The 19,304-nt window shown below is 41.4% G+C and overlaps 1 protein-coding gene across 1 annotated transcript in view; it reads left to right on the top strand.

Annotated features, from left to right (window-relative positions):
- Nucleotides 1–10,822: 10,822 nt before the first annotated feature.
- Nucleotides 10,823–19,304, top strand: part of FRS3 (fibroblast growth factor receptor substrate 3) — a 19,507-nt gene continuing 11,025 nt past the window's right edge. Inside the window, exons 1-5 of the mRNA XM_044445055.1 lie at nt 10,823–10,959; nt 13,004–13,097; nt 14,652–14,773; nt 15,414–15,502; nt 16,256–16,442. Of these exons, the coding sequence (XP_044300990.1) occupies nt 15,437–15,502; nt 16,256–16,442 (253 nt within the window). The 5' untranslated portion in view covers nt 10,823–10,959; nt 13,004–13,097; nt 14,652–14,773; nt 15,414–15,436. The remainder of the gene's footprint in view (nt 10,960–13,003; nt 13,098–14,651; nt 14,774–15,413; nt 15,503–16,255; nt 16,443–19,304) is intronic.

The raw sequence follows: 19,304 nt of genomic DNA, 5'->3' as shown, positions 1-19,304 counted from the left end.
GTTTTAATTAAAAATTCCAAGCCAGCTTTAATCATGCATGTCTCTCAGATGCCACGTACTCCCCCCAGCATTTTGGTGTGTACTCCTGTGCTCTTTGTGTATGTGTGTGTATGTACTATGTTTATGCACGTATTTAACCATAGTATCACACAAATGTTAAAAACTTATTTGGCAACATGCGTTCACAAAAGAGTGATTAAAAATATTTTAAAAATAAAATTAAGAAAGTTCCAATTTGAGCAAGGAACTTCAAGACAGTAATTCAACCAACATAATGATTAATTTGTGAAAAATGAAAGAATATTTGAGTGACACAGAACCAACTACTGACCGTCAACTTGAAAGCATTTCACATATACTCCCTTTCCCAGGATTGAGACAGTTTTTGTGTGTATGAACATATTTGTGGATTCCTGAGCTTTTGCTCTGACTTTCATCTTTGCAGGGAAAGGATTTTATCACAACCTTGAAGTTAAGGAAGATACCCACTGCATCTCTCAATGTAAAGATTAAAAGGGATCTCTTTATTGTTCTCATGATACATTGGTAGAATGTTGGTTCCTGGCATCACTCCCAAATCTTTCCAGAACTGCTGCTGCTTCTCCTCCTCCTCCGCCAACCACTTTCCAGTTCTTACATTTGTCTATTAAGCAAGCAAGCAATTTATGCTTGGTAGTCTCAGGTCATGGCTTCAGACCAGATGATCACTGGCAGTTTCCCTGACAGACATCTGGCTGTGTTCCTGGAAGACTCTGCTAGGAATGTGCTCTTGCTTTCACCAGATCCATTTCTGATGTGATGCTTTGGGGACTACATTCTCTAGCCCTTTGGAGAATGCAGTGTCCCTTTTTATCTCCTAAATTATGTGATTTTGAAAGTATATTTCTATGCCACACTGTTCCTGAGCAACCAAGAATCTCATCAGCTGATGGCTTTGTTGTGGTTTATATTACACATTTTTTTTGTAGCTGAGGAGGACAGTTCTAGATTGGCAGGGCAAGGCATAAGTGCAAGAATTGCAAATTTAGCAAGTAAATAATGGATGTCTCTCCACTTCTCTTCCTTTTCTAGAGTGATGGAAACCTTCCATGTCACAATTCTGTGTATCAACTAAGAGTCTGGAATTTGTCTGCTTTGCCATGCAGCTGCTCCTGTAATTTGCAGGAACTTCTTATCCCCTGACATTAGTCTTAATGTCTGTTAGGTCACTTTTGTTAGTCTCCTTAAAGCAGGCCACTGGGTAACCTCTGAATCTCTTCACACTGGTTGCCTCAAGCACTTTGCTTTGTGACAAATTTATGTTTGGGCAATTGGCCTTGGCAAGTACATCTGCACTAGACATCTTATTTTCTTAGGAAATACGAGGGCACAAGGCAGACAATGCTTTACAGTAACGTAGATTGTGAATTAAGAAGAAGAGGCAGATGATAATGCTGGATTGGAAAAAAGATCTTTTAAGTTTTCAAAGTGTAATTTGGCTTTCATTCCTAATGTAATGATTGTGAGTGTTGCTTTTATTAGCTGACTTGCATAACAGTTGCACAGCAAAAGAGCTAATTAGGAAAAGTAATGCTTTTCTGAGTGCAACACCCCTTTTACTTTACAATAGTGCTGCTAATAACTAAAAGTCAGAAAAAGAAAGGTACTGAATTTTTTCCTTCAGCCTTGCTTGTTTTTACAAGGATATTGAACTAAGGCTATTAAAAAGAGAGTTCCTGGAACCTTTTGCTCACTTCAGACAAAATTGCTGTTTAGGTTCAGTGTGAGGTTGGAGAATCATGCCATTATCATGGTTGCCTGCTCTTGTGAACTTGCTCCATTACAGTGCTGGGTCTCATTTCTTTCTGTGTATTCTTGGCTTGAATAATATTTTATAGCTCTTTTTTATTATTTTTTCTTGTTCATTTTACACATAAATGAAAATGCCATAATGTGTGTTAATGCCTCTGTGAAGAAGTGTTTTTGTTTTGCTTTTCTGAGCCCTTTGTTACTCAGTAAGAAATATTTTTGTTCCTAAATAAGAAATAATTACAAAAATCTTACAAAGACAGAATGAGGTATATCTAAAGGTAAAGGTAAAGGTTTCCCCTTGACATTAAGTCCAGTCATCCCTGACTCTAGGGGGCGGTGCTCATCTCCGTTTCCTAGCAGAGGGAGCCAGCGTTTGTCCACAGACAGTCTCCGTGGTCACGTGGCCGGCATGACTAAACACTGAAATACATGGAACGCTGTTACCTGCCCACCGAAGTGGTACCTTTTCATCTACTTGCATTTGCATGCTTTCAAACTGCAAGGCTGGCAGGAGCTGGGATGGCGCAACGGGGGACTCACTCGACTCACTCCGTTGTGCAGATTCGAACCGGCGACCTTTTGATCTACCAGCCCAGCAGCACAGCAGTTTAAACCACTGCGCCACCTGCAGCCCCTATACATCCCTTTAAATGAGTAATCTGTTGATGTGTTTTACCTCCATCATGCATTTTAGAAAATACATAAATCAGAAACTTATCTCCTATTGTGCAAGTCACTGTACAAATATAGAAATTAAGATGGTTTCTCTTTCACTATTGTATTTATTTTATGTAGTAAATTCTATCCCATTTTTCTATAACCTCAAGATGCTGAAATGGAAGAGAAGAAACGACAAAGAGTAAATAACTATCTTGTATGAATTTATCCCTTAACATGAAAGTAATGTAAGTGCCAAACCCATAAGGAATTATGATCAAACAAGCACAGCTGGAGTAAGAAAAAATCTTGCTACTGCTTGCTGTACACAGCTAAGTCAGGTTACCAAACACAGAACTCAGTGGAATTCTGAACTGCACGTACATCCCTTCCTTTGCCCAAATGTGAGTGAAATCATTCTCAGGAGTGATCAACTGGTGGCCCTCCAGATGGTTTGGCCTCCACCTGGCATAGCCAACAGTGACCGGTCATGGGAGTTGTAGGCCAAAACATCTAGAGGGCCACAAGTTGCCCACCCCTGCATGTTCCAACATGTACCTGAGATGCACTGCACTGTACAGGTATTGTGGAGAGCACTTCTCTACCCCTGCTTTTCCTTTTCCAGCAGACTTGGACAAAAACTTAGAAATTCTCTATTTGAACTCTATAAACTGCATGAATCAAAGAAACAATCCCTTTGAGATGTGGGAGTAACATCTGCCCATGTAAAAGGCTGAATGCTAACTGGAACAACTCCTCTTTCCCTACCTTTCAAAAAGGTCCTGATTCAAGGTGGTGCCTGCTGCTTGAGGGCTCGATGGTAACAACACAGGGCACTTCTTCATTGGTCCTCCTGTCATTGGTCCTCCTGTTATCTCCTTCAGGGTCTCTCTCGGAACAGAACATCTCTCTCTGTTCTGAAAGGTCTTCCTCCTTTTTTGAGGTTGGTTGGTTCTCATGCTGTTGGTTCTCACCTGCCTGCCTCTGTCCCTCCACCTCTGAATCTGAAGATTGGATCTGGGGATTGACCGTACCCCCCCTCCCTCTACAGGCATTGCAAGTGTGGTGACCCAGAGGAACTGATCTTCCTGGAGAAGGTACCTTCATATCTGGCCAAGGGCATGATGGTGCTGTCATGGGGGATCCATACCTGATAAGTGCAGCTGCCCCATGTGGTAAACAACTGAACTTTAGGGCACAGCATCTACCTAGGCAGCGAAGTTCTCTGAGGAACAGGATGGACATTACCCACCTAAGCTGGCCATTGGGTAATCCTGGACAGGAGAGAAAAAGAGGGCTTCCTGTTGCATTTCAGCATTGCCTATGTAACATGGACTTCCTTGAATTTTGGAGTGTCCCATCCTGCCTTTTGATTTATGCTATGTTTCTCACTTCCTCTTTGAACCTGTCTACTGGCTTTGCCTTCTCGCTCTGATCCTCTGGTGTAACTCCTGGCTCGTGTTTCCTAGCTCCTGGCTCAGCTCAGATCTTTGCCTGTGTCTCAGCCCTGGCAGGTGTAGAGGCCCAAGAAAGATTTGTGAATCCAACAATTTCAAAATAAAAGGGATATCTGCCTGGGCAGTTCAAGCTTCATAAGAATGGAATTAACCTACCTAACCCAGAACATAACATGCTTCAAACAAAGAATAGGAATGAGCAAGGTTTGCCACACAAAAGGTAGCTGATGGTATAGTACAGACCTCTACAATGTTCTGGAAGTTGGATCATCACCAGCCAAACATGAAGGTCACTGGTCTCTCCGATTTGAGGGACAATTCATTCCTATATTGGAAGTCATTCAATCCTGAGAATAAAGCTAGGGATTTCATATTGCAAATTGTAGTATTTAACAATAGTTATATCCTGCCGAATATCAAAGTTCTGTGGGTGGCTCACAATAATAATAATACAACAATAAAATATGATACACAATAAAATACAATACAATCCTTGACACTTCAGAGAATGTCCCTTTGTCCCTGGAAATATAAAGCCCATGGAAAGCAGAAAACTCCAGCAAGAAATCCAATGAATAGTAATGAACAATAAACCATATAATATGTTTCATAAATGCTTCCAGATTTGTCTTGGAACCAATGAGAATTTTTTCTTTCATGATGCCTGACCTAAGCTACAGATATGTCCCCACTCTTGTTGCTGTCTGGTTTTCTTTGCACATAGTATTTTGTCTGAGAACTTTATTCCAAGCTTATATTTAAGAACTTAACATAATAAGCATATCCTCTTCAGTGGGTTAGGACTAAAATGGAGCAACACTATCACTTCAGATGGAAATTTATGTGATTCATACAGTTTTAAAAATTTTATTTGAAGTCCACACTGATCTTGAAAACCTGGCACACAAAAAAACTTCTCTGCAGAACTGAACCCAAAGCTTCTCTGCAGAACTGAACCCAAAACAGACATAATTCTGTGTGATCTGCCTAGGCTTTTGCTGTGGTACGTGGGTGTAGCATATTGCACATTATTATTTTATGATATTAATTAATGCTACTGAGACACAACTCGTGCTTGCTGGTTTGTGTGGGAGGGTGTATTTGATAGTTATAAACAAAGACATATGGAGCAGGAAAAACAGGGGCACACCTCTTTTTTAATGGTATAAAGTGCCATGGGGATTTTTTAAAACAGAAAACTAAATATTTTGCCAGCACAAATTGGTTTGAGTGAAGGCCCCATATAGCATTTGGCAAGAGACAGCATACAAATAATTATTTCCATTGTGAATGAATGTTTTTGTAGTCTTCCATCTGTGCTGAAATAAAATATGTCAGTTGTCTGACAACTTTTATGGCTTGAGTTGGGAGCAGTGCATAATGGTGTGGACCCTAACCATCTCTCTGGAGGTTTCTTCTTGTCTTCACATGCCAAAGTCCTGAATTAAGATATTGCTCAGATCAGCCATCCAACCTTTGGGTGGGAGTGAAGAGGTGGTCTTTTATCTGCAGAGTATTTCAGATATTTTCTTATAAAATCTTCCAAGCATTCTAATAGAAAATACCTCTGAGGACTATGTAATTCATTATAGCTGTAGGTTCTTGCTAACAGCCATGCTCTTTTTCTCAGGAATGCTTTCTTTGATATTGCCTCAAATCTAGTTATTGTCTTTGCAGAAATAGCAAATTAAATTTAAGTTGGGCCAGCAAACATTATTTTGCCCTTTAAAGTCCTCCCATCCTGCCTACTTACACCCACAAAAATGAAGCAAGCTTTCTTTTGATTTTTCTACATCCCCAGTGTATCCATACACACTGAAGCAGAAAATGGAAGTTAAAGAAGTTCATTAGACAAATTTGCCTATTCCCACAATTGCTGTGGATGATGGCCAAATTTCCCAGTTACCCTTGCTGACATGGCATATTGAGGGAATGACAGTCCTTAAATAAGCCAACAACAGAGTTATATAACAATAGGGTTATATTACTGCCCCCTCAAATAACCGATGCCATGGGTATGGTAAGCTGCAGCAGCAAGGGTTATTAATTAAATCTGGCTGTCACATAATGAGCATGAGCTGTGGATTTAACAAGCCAATGAAGCTTGTTAATCATGTCACAATTGTGCAAAGCACATATACACAGAATTGCAGAAGGTGAATTTTGAACTTATCTGCTTTTACTTCTAAGAGCCAGGTTGGGCTGAGTTCATGTGTGCATATTTCTTACTCCCCACCCCACCCCCATCAGAGTTTCCTAGACACGCTAGGGAGGGCTTTCACATCACCTCAAACACAATCCTTCTCCATTGTTCACACATTCAGCTCCAGGTCATCAGACCAGTTCACCAGACCAGTTCACATGTGGTGGTGCTTCATTCAATTTCTGTGCATGAACAGCTGTGATAATGGTTTCACACAACCAAACTGTTACTTGATAGTCCTATGAATGTGTCCATGGAGGATGCAAGTTCATGTGGAAATGACCCACAACTTCTTTGCCAAGTGCAACTGTGCTGCCGTTGGCCATGGGACTGCCACAACATGTGCCCAGTTGCAAATTCAGCCTATATTCAGTGGGTCAGCGTTTTCAAACAGTGGAGTACTAATGGTGAGCTCTTGAGTGTACACAGAGGGTATGCCCCTCACCACTGATCAAATCTGTCTATATAGGTCTGAGATTGGAGGGCAATTGGGCTTGGAAAATCAAGAAATTATAACTTCCAGGCAGACAGGAAGCAGGATACCTCTACTAAAAAGCGAACATATTATAGATTCACCAGCAGACATCTTAACTCAGCCCATCTGAATGGGGGCTCTCTATACCAAGGATGGGGAACTTCCAGTCTGTGGCCAGGTAGAGGCTGCAGGGCTTCCCTATCAGGCTGCCAGCTTCCTCCCTAGGTACCACCCACTCTCCCAGCAAGATAAGAGGTTTTTCCCATCAGGATTTGGAAGTACTGCTAAATGATTCACTCCAGCTTACTTCTAAGTAGGCTTAAAATCAGTTATAATCACACATGTGCCATCCACTCTGCCTTGGACCGCACCGAGGCTGCATTTGGGTCCTCTCCTAGATGGAATCCACTCTAAGACCTTTCTCAGATTGGAATTTGTTTCTTGGGCTCACAAAACTACCCTATCCTTGTTATTTGCTATTCTTTTGTGCTGGGAACATTCACTATGAGTCTATGCTATACAGCAGAGATGGAGAGTGTTTTTCTGTTGAGGATCACATTTCCTTTAGGGATAATTTTGGAAGGGCTATATTCTGGTAAAGAGTGGGGTCAGAGCTAAAAGTGGGTGACTGATGAGTGATAGATAGCTCTTGTCAGAGGTCTGAACCAATTGCTGGTAGAGGGTTTTTAAAATTAGGCCAGAGCTGTAGGTTGGCCTATGCCAGCCTTCCCAACCTTCTAGCCTCCACATTATTTATCTATTTTATATTGTCCAGTAGCTGAAGTTCTTTGGGCAGTGAGCACTAACAAATGCAATGCAATATATAATAGAACAATAAACACCATAAAATTATGTAATAAACGCATTTTAAACCATTTGTTTTTTAACTACCAAACAGCTAAACCCAGTCTATTTTACTAGGAAAAACAGCATGCAGTACCTCCCAACACCCACATGTGCTAATATGAAGTTAGTAAATGCTTCAGGAAAGAAAGTAGTCTTACCCTGGGACTAAAAAGATAGTAAGGTTTGTACTAGGCAAGCCTTGGTGGAGAGATAATTCCATAATTTGGGGGCTACCATGGAGAAGGCCCTTCTCCTTATTGCCACCAGCTGAACCTCCCTTGGAGGTGGTATTTGGAGAAGTATTTATTTATGACATTTGTAACCCGTCCTTTGCCCAAGCCTCAGAACAGCTTACAAAAAAATCAATGAATAATATAAAACACAATTAAAACATCCAATAAAAGCAATTTTACAAACAACAATAACAATTCAAAATAAAATATATTGGAAGAATAAGTAAGAAAAAAGAAAATGTGACTGTATAAAATAACACTCAGTATAAAAGTATCTAGTACTGAGCATAGTATCTGAGTACATTTTGGCATTCTACCAGGTCTCAAACTGTGAATAGCTTTATTAACACCAGCACCTTGAATTGGGCTTGGAAACATAATGTGGATGGGCAAGAACAGAAGTTATATGGCCAGACACCTGGTCCCAGTCTGGCTGCTGCATTTGAATCCTGGCTCCCATCAGCCTCAGCTTATTTAAATTCCTTTCAGCCCACTCTTCTGGGAAAAAAGGCTCATTTCCACTGTAATCAGTAAAACAAGATTGTCCCTGCCTGCTGGTTTACAATCCAAGAAGGACCACATGGCCAATGGTGAGGCATGCTGGGGGCTGCAGTCCAAAACATCTGGAGGGTGTCAGGGGAAGGATATTTTACATTTACTGCTGAAGACTTCCAGTGCAAGCAGAGGCAAAGCAGTATTCCTAATTTCCCACCTCTCCTATTTAGAACCCTCCTATTTTAAAACATTACACTTTCTGCCCTGGAAAGATTCTTGGACTAATTGCAGATGTGTGAGAAGACTCTTTAAGGTTCATTCTGGGGCAACAAGGCAGCAGGGTGTAACTCCAGAAAAACTTGTTTGGGACTCAAAGGATTTAATTCCTACTACCCAGAGGAAAGGTTTACTTATGTTGTATGAAACTGTAACCCACTGTGAATGAGCACTGATGGAGAAGAATATACCTAGAGGGACATCCATCCCTACCTTAAGTCATCCTGGGGAAGGCACTCTTCATTTGCTCAAAGGTACTTGCTGATTATCCTACATTATCTCAGAGTCAAGTGTTGGCAGGTAGAGACAGGTTTCCTAGTTCAGCCCTGGCTCACATTAAGCTCTAAATTCAAAAAGTTCTATGCAACTTAATGAGCAAGCCAAGGAGCAAAACTTATGGCTCTTAGGGACTGCTGGCATTCATGTGCATTACAGACAAGGACTCCTGTGAGTAAAGCAGCAGTTCCCCCCTCCCCTGCCTCTGCTCCTCTGTGTTCACCAGGGGACCACAGGTGTGGGTGGTGGTAACTGAGCTAGAGCTGAATTAGGCACAGAGAACAGATTCTGGCTTGATTTCGCACTTTGGTCTGTGTGCAGGATGGAGCATTAGGTGGCTTCATGCAAGCCAGTGAAGCTGCCTTCCCCAACTGAGTGCCTGCCAGATGTGTTGGACTGCAATTCCCATAATTCTCCACTAGTAAAGCCAACTATAGGAATTACAACCTAACACATCTGGCAGGCATTAAGTTGGGTAAGGCTGCAGTGGAGCCAAGGCACCTCAGTTCCCCAAAGTCCTGCTTTGGGTGGTCAACACGGGGTTGACTGACGTAATTGAACCTGAATGACGTTTGCTGTAGCCCGAAATTTGTTTTAAGGGATTTCTGCATTTTCCCTAGAAACCCAAAACAGCCGCTGACAGAAGCTAAGGATCAGATTCGAGGGGAAGATAGTCCTAACACCTGTCCCTGAAGCATTTCAGAGTACTTCAGAGTAATCTCGGGGCTCCAAATACACGACAGGCTATTTCATTTAAAGCAGGGTGGGGCAACTTGCGGACCACCGATGTTCTTGGACTCCATCTCCCGTTAGCCCTAGCCAGAGGTGGGGATGATGGGGGTGTAGTCCAACAGCCTCTGCAGGGTCACAAGCTGCCCACTCAGAAAGGAAAGTGGGTACGGGGTGTGCGTGGAGGGTGGAACCCTTGACGTCTGCAGCATCGGCGCGGTGGGAGAAGCTGATTAACTGTTTCCATTTGCCGTTCTTGCAACCGAGCCCGCTCCCGTCCGACCACTGTGCTCTGGACGGGAACTCCGCGGTGGGGGGAACTCAGCTCGTGGGGAGCTCTTTTCAAGAGTAACAGAAAAGTCCACCGGGAAAGGGTTAATCAGCTCCTCCCGATGGCCCTGCAGCGATCAATTTTGCACTCTTTCTCCAGCCTTAGAAAAGACGAAACAAGAGTGATCTGACATTTCTCAGTATATAATACTGGATAATGACACTGGATCACAAGGCAGGTTTGTCTTAAAATTACTCTCAGCCTGGCAATATGAGAATAATTACAGTGGACTATATTACAGGCTTGTTGTAAAGCACTTTTTCACCCTTAGCTCTGCCTCCAGCTTAAGCAGGATGCATACCAGAGTGGTTTTAGGCCTTTAACAATGCAATACTAGGCATTTTTAGACTGAAAAGAGTCCTATCACTCCTTACAGCTTTTCAGGGAATAATGGGAGTTGTAGGACTTTTTTTCCCTAAGCATGTATAAGACTGCAAAACTGCTCGGAACGCTTTTGCTATTGAGTGGTATAGAAATTAATAAAGTAAATTGTTTGCTTAGACTGTAATCCTATGTCCTCTGATTTGAGAGTAAGCCCCATTGAAATCAATGGGAATTACTTCTGAGTAGGCATGTACAGGATTGTACTGTAACCCTCAGCCACAACCCGTTAATCTGTAATTTTGGCACAACTCTACTGTATTTGCAACGCGTGGCATTATTAAAAATACATAAACGCGCGTGGTGCTTTTGTTATTCAATTTTTTCACATAAAACAAGACTCGAGTCGGAAATGCTATGAGCTTCCGTGTTTCCTTCTACCTTTCTCTGAGGCGACACAATCACAGCTGCGTTAAATTCCTGGATTTCCCTCTGTTTTTCCTAAGGGCAGCTTTTGCCCCATAACAGGTGCGGGGGGGAGGGGTAGGTTGCATAGAAAGTAGGTAGGAAGTTCCGTCTCTGAACAATGGAATTATCAGTCTAACAGTACGAAGTCTATGCGCTGATTCCTTCCTTCCTTCCTTCCTTCCGCCCCTCCCTCGCTCCCTCCCGCTCCGCACCTTCCCTCCCGCTGTCGCGAGCCCGGGGCTCGGGTCCTCCTGCCGGCAAGCGACGCTCTAGTCCGCGTCCGTTACTCGCTGCTCCCGGCGTCCCCAACCCAAGCTGGACTTGGGGAGAAGGACGGAGGCGGCGGCGAGGCGGCTTCTACCGTTCCGTTCGGCTCGGGCAGCGCCTGGAAAGCGCCGCAGGTACCGAAGACCCTCTGGCCCGCCCTGCGCGGTATCCCCCCCCAACCCCTCGTGGCGGCGCTTAAGTCAACCCTCGTCTGAGGTCCCCGGGCTCCCCCTGCGGCCGCCTCCAGCGCTTTCTGGCCTCCTCCTGATCCCGTCGCCTCGGAGACCCCCGAGCGCAGCCGGGCCACCCACGGTCCCCTCGTAGGTCCCTGCTGCCCCTTCCCTCCGTCTCCGGCCCGGTGTGCCTCGTCTCCATCCCTTCGGGCAAGAACCCTGCCTCATCTCCACCGTCCAGTATTCAGTACCGTTATTCTAATCTTAATCTCCGAGTAGATTCAAGGGATTTCGCTCCTCGCCCCCTGCGCCACGCCAAGTGCCATGCCCCGGTCCATCCAGCGTACACTTTTTTCCTGTCTTCACTTGCAGCCTGAGAGGGGTCCCCTCTCAGTCACGCTCATCTGCTAATCATGCATCATGATTTCCCTCCTCCTCTTTTTTTTTTTTTTTTAACTGGCGGTTTTCCTATTGCTGCACCAGCAATAATGGGACTAGTGCACCAACATTAAGTCTCTGTGAGGCTTCACTTTCTTACTCTAGTAGAACATGTTTGGAGATGGATTTATTTTCCAAACCTAACACTGATGACAGTATCACACAGTTCCAGTTATAAAGTGTTGTATGAACAACACTTTGCTTGCTGTCTGGCAGGTTTTACCATCTTAAACAATATTTATCATGGTCTGCATTTTTTTTACACTCCTGATCTGTACTAATTTGTTACAGATTGTTTCTCTTTTTTTCAGTCTTCCAAATGTCTAGTTATCATGTGGAGGTTAATATGCTTTGAAAACATTCCCTGTTGATTGTACTGAGCAACATACTAGGAAGTTTTACTTCAGGACGACCTGTAACAACCAACTTCTAGATTGTTAAAGGAGCTTGTGGATCAGAGTGGACAAAAATATTTTAAATTCCTGAGAACCAATTTCAATTTATTTTAGAAACCAGGTCTGCATAGAACTGGTAGCATATTTCCATTCTTTGCTGCAAACAACTTTTTAGGTCATCATGGAATTTTTGCAGCCTGGGTTGTGCGTCCACAAAGGTTTAAGTATGACAGAGGTTGGGGATGCTGGGTCCAGTGTTAGCTCTTAGGTTTGTTTAGTGGGTTGCAAACAAGCAAAGTTCTTAATTGAGGCTACTAATCTATGTCCTGGTTCATATATGGAATGGCCTTTAGTTTTATATTGTACAGTGCTGCTAACACTGTGCAAATGTCTTTTCATATTAAGAAGAATTGTGTATAGGCTACTGGGAATGTGATTCCTTTAAATCTGTCGCTGGCATTCGAAATGTTGGTTTTATCAACATTTGCATTAGGATCATGTAATGCTCTGTTACTCCTTAATAAGTCATCCATGTTCCATAAGTAAAGAACAGCTGCTGTTTACATGAGTGGTGAGAGTATACTTAGGTACATTTTGACAATTTAATTTGTTTTGAATTAATATTTTTTGTGAAATACCTTCCTAAAGTATTTTATATTGGCTTTTAGGATTGGGTAAGCTACTCTACATTAACAAAATAATAGGGAAAGAGAAAGTGCATCATAGATGTTGGGTAGGTTTAACACTATTGCCACTGATTTGGTGCAATAGTAGCTTTGTTTTGTGGTGACCCTGTGGGGGAATAGTGATCAAAAGAATAGATTTGCAGTATAAAATAATCTGCAAGCATTTTGTCTGAGAACAGCTTAAAAGTGTGTGTGTGTGGTTTTAAAACTTTTTGTCACCTGCAGCTATTCAACAGCACTTAATATCTTTAGAGATCAATTGACTAAATTGGTTCAAAAGGGTTACTAATGTTTTGTTTGAAATATTGTTAGCATGTTACAAATCACTTGTTCATCTTCCATTCTAGATAAACACTGAGTAGCACTTTGTATTATTTTATAATTCTTGTCATTGTGAAAATTTTCTGAGTCGCATCAAGTATGAAACTTGAGGGACTCTTCTGTAAAATACAGTAGTGATACTTGTTGTATATTAATTGGTTACAGAATGTTTGGCACTTCAGGCCTGCGCAAAGGAAGTGTAATTTACAGCCAAGCTGCGAGCAGCAGGAAAAACAGCCAACAAAAACATGGAAGACAGGTGAGCTTCCAGAGGATTGAAGGGTGGACACTATTCCTGTTGAAAACAATAGGCTTTTTACTTAGCTTTCCATAGGTTACAGCCAGATAGAGGAAAAAATTGCTATAGGAATTTCTGGAATCCAGAGCATTAGGAGATTTTAATAATACGATTGATAAACAACTAAATGGTCGTACAATCCTCTTTCAGTCTCAAATATGTTATTAGCTAATAAAGATGGCTAAATGGACCTGTTTTGATTTTCTCACTTTTACTAATTTGCTTCTTTGCTTCTTTGTTTTATTACCTACTAAATCCACATTAGTCTGTCTATTTATTAGCTCTTATATATAATTGGGATGCTTTTTGGCTTGCAGCTTTCAAACCTTCTACCATGAGGAAACCCTTTTCATTTAAACTTTTTTGCCAAGAAACCCATATCAAGTATCCTGGGGAGCATTATGCAGCACAGACTCTATTCACAAGAGAAGCCTCTTAAGATGTGCCGTTACCCATGAAAGAACTGAAAGTGTATTCCAAACAACATCCAGCACCCTTCTGAGATTGTACATTGTTAGGAAAAATCAATCATATTGGGAAAACTGTCTTTCTAGGAGGTATATGTGCCCTTATCTAAACTGCTCATCCACAAACCCTTGCTAAGTTTCTGAGGAACCTCCTGGCTTTCGCAAAACACTGCTTTGTGCACCGTTGCCCAAGAACATATCTGAGACTTAAGCAAACTAATAACATATTATCAACAATGGGCAAAAGTTATTTATTTAATGCATTTCCTCCACTTTTTATACAAAAGAGCTTTAAACAATGTACAAAATAAACAATAACATAGTAAAATAAGTATGCACAATGAAACTGATTGAATCAGTGCTTTGGGGTATGGGAGTGGGCCATTCTTTATTTGAAATGTTTGGCAGCAGTTATAGAATCATAGAAGAGTAGAGTTGGAAGGGGGAAGAGGGTCCAACCACCTGTAGGACTCCCGGTTAAACCATCCTTCTCAGATGGCCGTCCAATTCCTCTCAATTTGGTTACAGTTGTTGCAATCATGTACACAAATACAGTAACTTCTCAGGCTGTAACAGAGATAGTTCTCATTGAATGGAGGGGTTACTTCCTCATAAGATGGTAAAGGATTTCAGATTAAAGAGAATAAACATCAATTTCCGCACTGAAGTACATTTTAAAACAGTAATTGAAATTTTCCATTTTTTACAGCTTCATCTCCAAATGCAACGCAAGGAAAATGTATTTTAAGTTGTTTATAGGCTGTTCTGTTAATGTCATTTCTCATTTAATCAGTCAGTATGGTCAAACAATAATTCATTTTAAAGCAATAAGTTTTAGTAGGAATGAAGAGAACAGGAGGAATGATAATTTTAGGCCTTCCCCAATATTTCTTGGCCTTTGTTTCAGAATGCCACTGCAGCCCTGTGACCTTAGCAAAGGAATGATGTCAATAAAAGATACTTGGTTGTGTTAAAGGAAGCCTGTCTGATACCAAATACTGCATTTTTATGGTCATTCTCTTTCTCTTGACTCTGTTCTCCATGTTAGGTGAAAGATGGCACAATTTCTATGCAACTGTAGGTGTGACATCCTGCTTACCATGACACCCAGCAGAGGGCTGTTGGGAATTCCTCCCCTCCTGTTAAAAAACTACTAATGGCTATATCTAGGTAAGAATTAAGCAAAGCATAAAGAATTTAGAAATTTATTTTCCCTTAAATGTTTCATTTCTGAAATCCTGCCCTGACACAAATGCCCTCATTAAATTGGGCTCAGGTAACATGATAATCCACACTCATGGGTTGAGTATAGATTAACTGTGGGTTGCTGTTGAACCACGGGTTATCATGTATGAACCCAGATGGCAAGCCATGGTTTGTTAACCAAAAACAGCCTATGAAGATGGTTTGTTGCGCTGTAAATTGTAATTTGTTCATAGTTCATTAACTTGCCTGGGATCAGCCAACGATAATCCACAGTTCAGTGACAACTCACACTCAAGCCTTAACCCTTGAGTGTGGTTTATTGTGTTGTTTTGAGCCCAGTAATTGTGTAATCCTTAGCAGACCAGGCAATTAAATTGTCCCAAAATGGCTGATGGGAGTATGAATATTCCTCAAATTGAAAATAGTTACACTCATGATACAAATTCCCTCACAGCCTCCATTCCCCAGCTACCACACACAGCCATTAGAGAAATGTACATCCTGAACTGTTTATAAGGCTTTGCTGAGAAGAAGTAACTTGTATTTTGTTTTGCTTTGCAAGCTTCAAAATGTTGCAGGGTATGTGATTTTTCTTATGTTCTAGGACTTGCCCAATGTGTTGACATCATGGGGAGTTGCTGTAGCTGTCCATGCAGAGACAGGGTTCCAGACAACCACCCCACCAAGTTTAAGGTAACCTGCATTTATTTATCTTGTAGAGAGTGTTCTGCCACTAGTAATTGAGTGAATTAAGGCATATCTGGTGTCATTAAAGTAGTTTAGGGCAACATTTTTTACACCAATGCAGGCCTCCTGTGTTTTTCTTGAGTTTGGAAACATCCCTGGTCCTCTATATGTATCTATACAGTGATAATATAGAGGCTAAGTGATTTAGTTTCTCAGTAGGAGAAAAAAATTGAATTTCCTCTGATGAAATTTTAGGAGGTTGATTTTAATAAAAATTGCTGCAATGGATCTTTGAATATCTTATGAGGTGGGCGGTTCAGTTTTGGTGCAATAGGCCACAGTAACTATTTGGCAGCTTGTCTGATGTTGGGCAATGAGTTTTGAGTGTACTTACAATGTGTGCACCTCGAAAGTACAAATACACGTAATACAGGTGCTAAGGTTCCCCTGGAATGTAGATGAATGCCCTTTATGTAACCCTAGAAACTAATTCCCTGAAATCTTTCTGTTGACAGGGTTAGTAGCCTCCAGATTTATTGAACTAGTGTATTTTACTAACAATGAGACCTTCTTTAAAAAATTTCACCCTTCTTCAAGCATGAAGGTGATTGTGTTAAGGACAGAGTGCCACGCCTGTATTCCTCCCTAAATAAACACAATCCACCAGCATATGATTTTATATAGGGCCTATTCTTCCTACTGATTTGTATTTGGCAAAATGCCTGGAGCCCTTGATAGCAGGTTTTGGTTTTTCTACAGGTGACAAATGTTGATGATGAGGGCAACGAGCTAGGCTCTGGAATTATGGAGCTGACACAGAGGGAACTTGTTTTGCACACACACAAACGTGATGCTGTTCGGTGGCCGTATCTTTGTTTGCGTCGCTATGGCTATGACTCCAACCTCTTTTCCTTTGAAAGTGGGCGTCGCTGCCTGACTGGACAGGGTATGTGAACGTCTCACCAGGGACAATGTCTCAAAAAATGTCTTGCTGCAGAAGGCAGGGGACGTAAGATAACAAATGGTTTCTCTCCTCATGGCATGTAGCAAGTCTGGTTCTTGTATAGAAACAGTTCTCTCCTACATTACTTCATTCAGGTAAATGCTAACTTTAGAAAGTAAGAAAAGCCCTGCAGGATCAGACCTAATGCCTGTCCAATCCAGCATTTACTTCCCCCATTAGCCAGCAAGACGGGAAGGCCCTGAGTAGGACAAGAGTGCAAGAGCACTCTTTCTCTTAGGTACCTGAGCAACTAGTATTCAGGATCAGACTGCTGTTAATAAATCCCCATAAAGTCTAGTAGTCATTGGTGGCCTTACACTCTACTTTGGATATTTGGGGCTGCGGTAAGACTCACAACATTGAAATCAATCTTGTGATAAGCTGTGAGCTCACTGAGATCTTTCAATTATACTACAAGTAGTGTGGTAGCATTAATACTGCCTTTTGAATATATCCTGTTGCAAAATTGGACTGTATGATATTTTTAGAATTCAACAGATCTAGGATGAATAAAGAGGGACAGGCAGTCTAATATAAGTATTAGAGGAGCTTGACTCCATATCATAAGAACACAAAGGCTGTCTTCTGGTTCAGCACTCTACCTCTCTCAGTGGCTAGCCAGATGTTCCTGGTGACTAATGAATGAAGCATGTTTTGGAAAACCATCTCTTGTTTGTGGTTAGTGTCACATTTTCAAAAACATAGTGAACAAGAGATTTAATGTTTAGCTATCACGGCTGCTAGCCACGAATGGATATATTCTCTATGCCTTTTGCTTAAATCATTATTGAAGCCATAGAAGCCAGTGATCAGCACCATATCATATAATAGTGAATTCATAATCAATTAAGTTTTATCCTGAACCTTCTGGAAATCAGGCCTGTTTCAGATTACCACATACTGCTTGGGCACCCATTGCACAGAAGTCGCCAGGCTGATGCCAGCAGGGCAGGAGTGGTGGTGGAAGCAATCTTCTGTCCTCTGTCTTTGAAAAATTTTGCTAGACAGGCTTCTGAGTCCATCTAAGCAAGGACACTTTTGAGGACGAGTGAAAGAGGCTGAAGGAGGCCCTGGATATCTCATATGCTGACCTTACTGGTCTTTTCTCCTCTCACACACTGGTCTGTCCAATTTCCTTATCTTCTGTGGTCACTTTTCTAGTCTTGGAGGACAGGTAGCAGCATTCTTCTTATGTTGCATGCTCTCCCAGAGTCCATAGGATCATTCCCTTAAGCATCTTTTAGGTAATAATGAATGGATTACTGTGAGCCTAATGTCTGCATGTTCCCTACCCCTTCTCCTCCTCCATGCATGAACGAAGGAAGGTCAGTGAAAGTGTCCATTTTCACTCTATAACTACAATTTTGTATTGTGATCTTTGAGAAAGATGGATTATTTTAATCAGAGTTACTTTACAGGCCAGGATATCAAACCTTCACCTGCCCACAGTTCCATAACGTATCACCGTTGTACTAACTCAAAAGAACTGTGATATTACTGGTTGGTTACATTTTCCCACAACCTGACACAATGAGAGACCTTAAGACATTTGTACCATGCTGACAAGGCATAACTGGATCGTACAAATGCTGTAAGCACTTTCATGCTCTATGATACCACAGTCAACCCCCTTCAGCAAGTAATGAAATTGAATGGGATAGCACAGGAAATAACCGCATTTCTAAATTCCTTGATATGACTGTTCAGAGTTCCTTAACAGGGTTTCAAACAAAGATATGTTAAGGTATGCTTTACATAAATGAGTCTTCATTTCATGTGCATCAGTACAAATCAATTTCCTGTGTAACCATGATATGTAAGCCATCTTCAAGCTATAGATTCAGTCTCAGCTTTACAAAGGAATCCTTGTTTGCATTAGCATGTCTACAGTGTGATAGCATGGTTTATATCTGAGGGAATGGAAAGAAGGGAATGGGATCATTCACAGGGTTCTGACTGATTCTCAGATTGCAAGCCACGGTTTTTGCTAAGTGTCAGCATTAGTTAGCGGCAGGTAACACAAACACAAATAGCTGCAACATAATGGTCAATTACAAAAGTATGCTGTGTCCCCAGCTCAACATAGTGTAGGAAGAAAGCCAGGTTTCATATTTGGTGGTCAAAGGCCCTGCTATTATGACAAATATTTCTACCCAGGTTTATGTGGGTGTTCTTTGGCTTGTCTGTCTATTCCCACTTTTCTTTATTTTCTTGGAACTTTTAAAAATCGTACTTGAATTGTCATTTCTTTTATACCAGGAAAGGTGAGGCAGAAATTAAGTGTAGTATTTGGGGGTTTTCTTTATATTATTCTTATGATTATAAACAGAGACCATTTTCCTTCAGAATAGCAGCTGTCGTTGCTATGCTTTTGTCCTAGTTGCTATGGTATTTATGTGCGTGTTTCTGTATGTCAGTGTCCAATTGGTTAACTCAGCATGGTCTGACAGTTGATAGAAATAGGTGCTGTATTTGAATAAACTGAGGTATTGTCTTTCCCTCCCATTCATGTACTCATTTCAGTTTATGATTGTCAATACAAAAAACTTCCATGATTGAGCTGAAAAAATGAGATAGGAAATAACCTATTGTGCTCTTTGTGCATTATCCCTTCATCTATGGCCTTACGCTTATTTCTGGTAGGGTTATTAAACCTTGATGTGAGCATTTTAAAAAGTGCACCATGATTTATTAAGTAGTACTAGCAATGACAACCATGTTAAGATTTTTCTCCCCCTCCCTCCCTTCTTCCTCTTATTCCTTTCCTTCTCTGTTTGCATCTTTCTGCCTGGGATAAGGAAAGGA

This window comes from Varanus komodoensis, unplaced genomic scaffold (genome assembly GCF_004798865.1).
Source record: "Varanus komodoensis strain SLA01 unplaced genomic scaffold, ASM479886v1 scaffold1, whole genome shotgun sequence".
NCBI lineage: Eukaryota > Metazoa > Chordata > Lepidosauria > Squamata > Varanidae > Varanus > Varanus komodoensis.
This window is presented reverse-complemented; position numbering and strand designations above follow the sequence as displayed.